This window comes from Notothenia coriiceps, unplaced genomic scaffold, assembly GCF_000735185.1.
Source record: "Notothenia coriiceps isolate Sejong01 unplaced genomic scaffold, NC01 NC01_scaffold00016297, whole genome shotgun sequence".
Lineage (NCBI taxonomy): Eukaryota > Metazoa > Chordata > Actinopteri > Perciformes > Nototheniidae > Notothenia > Notothenia coriiceps.
Genome location: NW_011348998.1, coordinates 536 through 5,465, shown reverse-complemented (window position 1 = coordinate 5,465; position 4,930 = coordinate 536). Strand labels below are relative to the sequence as shown.

The following is a 4,930-nucleotide window of genomic DNA, read 5'->3' as shown; positions in this document are numbered from 1 at the left end:
CCCCCCGGCTTGGGACACAGAGGGCCTCATCACCCCCTCATAACCAGGGGTATCATAACTTTGCGTGGGGCAGGGGCAGCCCTGTTCAGACTTTCCTACATCAAGTTTGAGTCTGCATGGCTGCATGAGAAGCAAATAATGGTTTTATACATTTAGTTTGGCATTGTGTGAGTATTGGTGGTTTACTCTGGGTCTATGCTCCTTTTAACTTTGCATGTTGGTGCTACTATCCACACCCTTGATTAATGATGCTGTTAATGCTGTCTTGTTGGTGCCTGTAACATTACCTCTGATAGATAGTAAGGCTTGTATGAATAACTGTTTCAAAACTGATGGTATGATTGGTATTGGATAGGCTAGGTTGCCCTGACTTTCTCTGTGCCGTCCAACATAGTGATTTCTGCCAATGCCACTGGGCCAAGCCACTGCTGTGGAGTTTGAATTGTTTGAACAGCTTCAAGTTGTCTGCCTTTTCCAGGATTTATTCTGCTGCTGATTTAATAATATGTGGAAGGTTACTGAAGCATGACAACGCGTGTTGCGCCCACCACGGTGTCCACAGAATTTGAATTTATTGTTGAGTAGTTGTATTCAATTGTTTGAGTTTTGTCTCTTTTCTTGTGAGGCTACACATATTAACATGCTCAGACTGACATGTTGTTTTTGACAGATATAATATAATATAATGGCAAGGCAAAGTTCTGTCCATAACAATTATATTTATTGTTGGTTTGGACTACAGGGCTAATGTTGCTGTTTTTGGATTTACTAGTGTATACAAACTCAGTAAAGTTTACCCAGTACATTTTAACTGATCAACATTTTACTAATAAGGACCTTCAAGTACCTTTTATTATACAAGTACCTTTACTATTACTTTATTAAACACCCTTTAACACTAGAACCGCCAACGGGTCAATTTTACCCGCAGCTGTGTTTTGATTGTATGTAACTTTTTTTCCAATACAATATTCATGTCTCCCAGTCCGTGACTTTTCCTGAAAGTGTGTTGTGTAGCACCCTCTGTTGTGAAAAGTTGTCAATATGAAGTATGATTGAAAAAATCGTCAAAGATAATGCCATTTATACCTATATCCGCCAGCGGGTATTTACTTCATAGAAAATGCAGCGTAAACATGACGTGTTGATATAGCAATGCCTTTTGTCTACTTGTTCCTTATAGATAGAGAGAGAGATAGATAGATAGGTCAAAACTCACTGTTCTTGTATGATAAATAAAAGAACATTGTAACTTGAAAATCAATAGCGGGTAAATTTGACCCGTTGGCAGTTTTAGGTATACAGCGACCTCTGGCGGTTCTAGTCTTAAAGTAACAGTACTATTACTCAACTACAATATTTGATTAGATTGGCTCAGAGCATTTGTTTTAAAGGTCACATGTCATGCTTTTCCGGTTATTACCCGTCCCCTTGTGTGTTATGAAGGTTTTTCTGCATGTAAACGGTGTGCAGAGTCAAAACCCTCAAAGTACACCCTGTAGCGAGTAAAACTCTAAAACAGAAAATACCTCCCCAAAACGCCTCGTTGGTGAAACGTCATCATGACGTCATCATCCATTTGATTCTTCCGGGTACGTGCTTACGAAAGCACGTACCCGGAACTAAATGGGCCAATCCGCGGAGCCGTTACGTTACGTCCGCGGAGCCGTTACGTTAAGCCCCCGCTGATTGGTCCAAATTGACCAATCCACACACACACACTCAGTGCATGCAGCCCTGCTGATTTCTGCTCCCTGGCTACAGGCTGATAACAGACAGTTGGGATCGCACGAAATTCTCTATGCAGACCAATTCTCACAGCGTTTATCGACCTATAAACCTTTTTCTTACTCAATATCAAGCCACACTTATTGTTTTTATTTCGACTGTGACTTTTTGTGTGTTCAGGTTGAGTTTGGCTGTGTTTGGCTGTGTATCGTTAAACAAGGAAATCACAGGGGAGGAGCTGCAGCGAGCCGTTTAGTGGAGAAAGTGAATACTGCTGAATACACATACTTTACAGAGATGCTGTATGCGAAACCAATGTGAGTTTGGAAAATTGCACAGTATTTTTCTATTTTAGTATACCTCAACAATGGAATTATGATCAGTGGAAATGGCCATGACATGTGACCTTTAAAAAAATGACTTACTTTTGGTTCAGAGAACAGCGCTCGACAATTTATTTGCAATCACAAAGTAGCCAACTACTATTTATTATTACAGTTACTGTAATACATGATCAAATACTGGAAAAAAGGTAAAAAATGAATCCTTCCCATTAGCCAAATATTACCATGTCAATACCGGTGAGCTTAAAACAGACTAAAACAAAGTGGTGAACATGGTTCACATTATATCTGTCCAAAACGTGTCAGTTTAGACAGTGTGAGCATGTTAATATGTTGACATTAGCATTCATCTCTAAACCCACTGTACCTAAATGCAACCTCACAAAGCCGCTAGCATGGCTTTCCTCTTAGTGTCTTGCCAATGTTTGACTCACCTTTGGCTGGATGACAGCAAACAGGTCCCTCCCAATGACAAGTTCTTGGGCAAAGCAGTAGTGCTCATTAGAATGGAAGGCAATGCCGAAGAGGCCCACGATGCAGGGGTGGCAGGACAGGTGTAAGGAGATGCAGTACTCTCGCAGAAAGCCCTGCAGATTAGTCGAGGCTTTGGGCATCACTTTCAAGGCCATGGGGGTCCCTGCAAGTAATTTGGCAATTATTATCATTGTTCATGCTTATTTTCTTTGTCTTAGGGTTAGGGTTAGGGACGCAGTGCTGATATTTAGTAGTTTCTGTATGGATTTTCTACAACCTTAAGCTGCACCGAGATCACTTCCTAACCCCCCTTCCAATGTTATTTTTAATTGAAAGCTTCCAGGCCTTAAGCCAACCAGCCTAATGCCAGCTCGTGCTTTGCATTCTGCTCTGTCCTTGTCTAAACCGACACTTTGGCTCGACTTATGTCCTCTCAGGTCACCTAGTCAGAGGACTGCCATCACCCACCTTATGTTATATTCAAATGATTTTCCCACCTCTCTTCTATTCACTCTAATTTCTCTTTAAAGTTCCTTAAAGTCTCTCCAGTCCAACCTTTTTGCTCTATAAATGACAACTTATTTGCATTTACTGGAACATTTAGCAAGTTATTTATTTGTGTATGTTGTAATGGTCGCTGTTGGAATCAAGTCCCCTAGTTAACTTAATGAAAGTGCTAGCCCTAACCTCATAACCCTGAGCTGATAACCCTAACCCTAAAATTGAAATTAAACAAATAACTACCCCTAACCCTAAAATAATTCCTAGTCATCACCTACTTTTTAGATCCAACAGATTCAAATCAATGCATATGTACGGGGGAAAGAAAGTGAAAATTTTCTCGACAGGATTATATTACTGTAATTGGTGTTGAAAGAAATTGCTACAAGGTTACTCTCTATTGAAAGAGATTGTAAATTAGAGTGCAGTCTAACCCCTGAAGCGATGTGTGACCAGCAACACTTTGCCATATTTCCCCCGGCCGATCTCCTTGACGATGTTGAAGTGTTCCTGGATCTCCCTCTGGCTCAGGCTCTGTGCCGTCAGTTCCATCAGCTCGTCAATCAGGCTGCCGTCAGCCAGGCCCAGCTCAATCATCAGGAGAAACTACTCAAATCTTAGGGTTACAGAAACCAGCTATTACAAATCAGAAATGTTCTATAGCAAATAGAAAAGTTCACTATGTCCCTTTCCAACATTAACTATCGTCCAGGAAATAATGACTTAAAATAAATACCGTTCAATCCATATTTGTATTACAGTATAATATAGTATAGCTAGTATGTGTTTTTCCAATCTAAATCTAAAGACATACAGTGGGGATTTATTTAGTTGTAAACAAGAACAAGCGTTTAAACCAAGTTAACTATTTTTGCTCCTCTTGCTTTTTAAGGTGTATTTGTTTTTTTAATGTTAAAAATATTAGTCAAAGGAAATAATGAGAAGTTTTGGCAAAAGTGGTGTTTTGAAACTACATTTGAGTGTAGTCCATCCCTAAAAAGTCAAAAATGTAATGGTTTTCAATTAATAATGTATGTGGCTACAATAATTTTCTAGCATGTATTCTACTTTCCTGTTATGTTATGTACCGGGTTGGTGATAAAACATTATATTGGCTACATTTACTTTATTTACTTTGTCCCTTATTTATGGGTTGTTCTTTTTTATTTCCCTTTTCCCAAATAATTTCAGCTGCTTGTCCCTCTCCCCCTGAGTTGATTGGAGGTTATTCAGATCACCTGTTGGTGAATTTTCCCTCTTGGCCAATCAAATATGACCCTGCTCTTTCTAAAAGGCAAGGCAAGTCAAGGCAAGTTTATTTATATAGCACCTTTCAACACAAGGCAATTCAAAGTGCTTTACAAAAAATGAAAGACATTAAGAAAATGGCATTTAAAATCAGTCATTAAAAAGAAAAGATAATAAAATAAATAAATACATGGATAAAAGTTACAGTGCAGGGTTAAAAAGGTTTAGAGCGGTAGAGAATTGCACACCTAGGACATTCTGACCCTTCTGCCATATAATGTACACCTCATTTCAGCAGATATTTTCAGCCAGGAGCTCTGCAATTTAACCTTTTTACACTTCTTTTCTGAGCTTTAAATGATTCCGAAACCAATTTTGGTTGAAAATTAGGGAACACATTTACATTAGGGGTCCATCAAAAGTCTCCTAAACTCAATCCAGGTCTTACTTTGATGGCAAAGACTTACTTCTAGCCTTTTTACTAGTGATGTTACGTATTGCGCAGAGGCTTCGGAGTGTGTGTCGAGTAATCCCGGAAGCTTTTTTTGAAGCTTGTATCGAGGCTTGTATCGTTTTGGGTCAGTGATGTCATCGATGACAAACGAAGCCTCGCTGCCTGTCTATACCACGTGACT

At 39.4% G+C, this 4,930-nt stretch overlaps 1 protein-coding gene across 1 annotated transcript in view; it reads right to left on the bottom strand.

The window, feature by feature from the left end:
• The window catches only part of LOC104949506 (serine/threonine-protein kinase SBK1), a 4,508-nt gene extending 846 nt beyond the window's left edge, over positions 1–3,662 (bottom strand). Inside the window, exons 1-2 of the mRNA XM_010775870.1 lie at positions 3,482–3,662; positions 2,507–2,709 (exon numbers count right to left, since the gene is read on the bottom strand). Of these exons, the coding sequence (XP_010774172.1) occupies positions 2,507–2,709; positions 3,482–3,644 (366 nt within the window). The 5' untranslated portion in view covers positions 3,645–3,662. The remainder of the gene's footprint in view (positions 1–2,506; positions 2,710–3,481) is intronic.
• Positions 3,663–4,930: the final 1,268 nt, after the last annotated feature.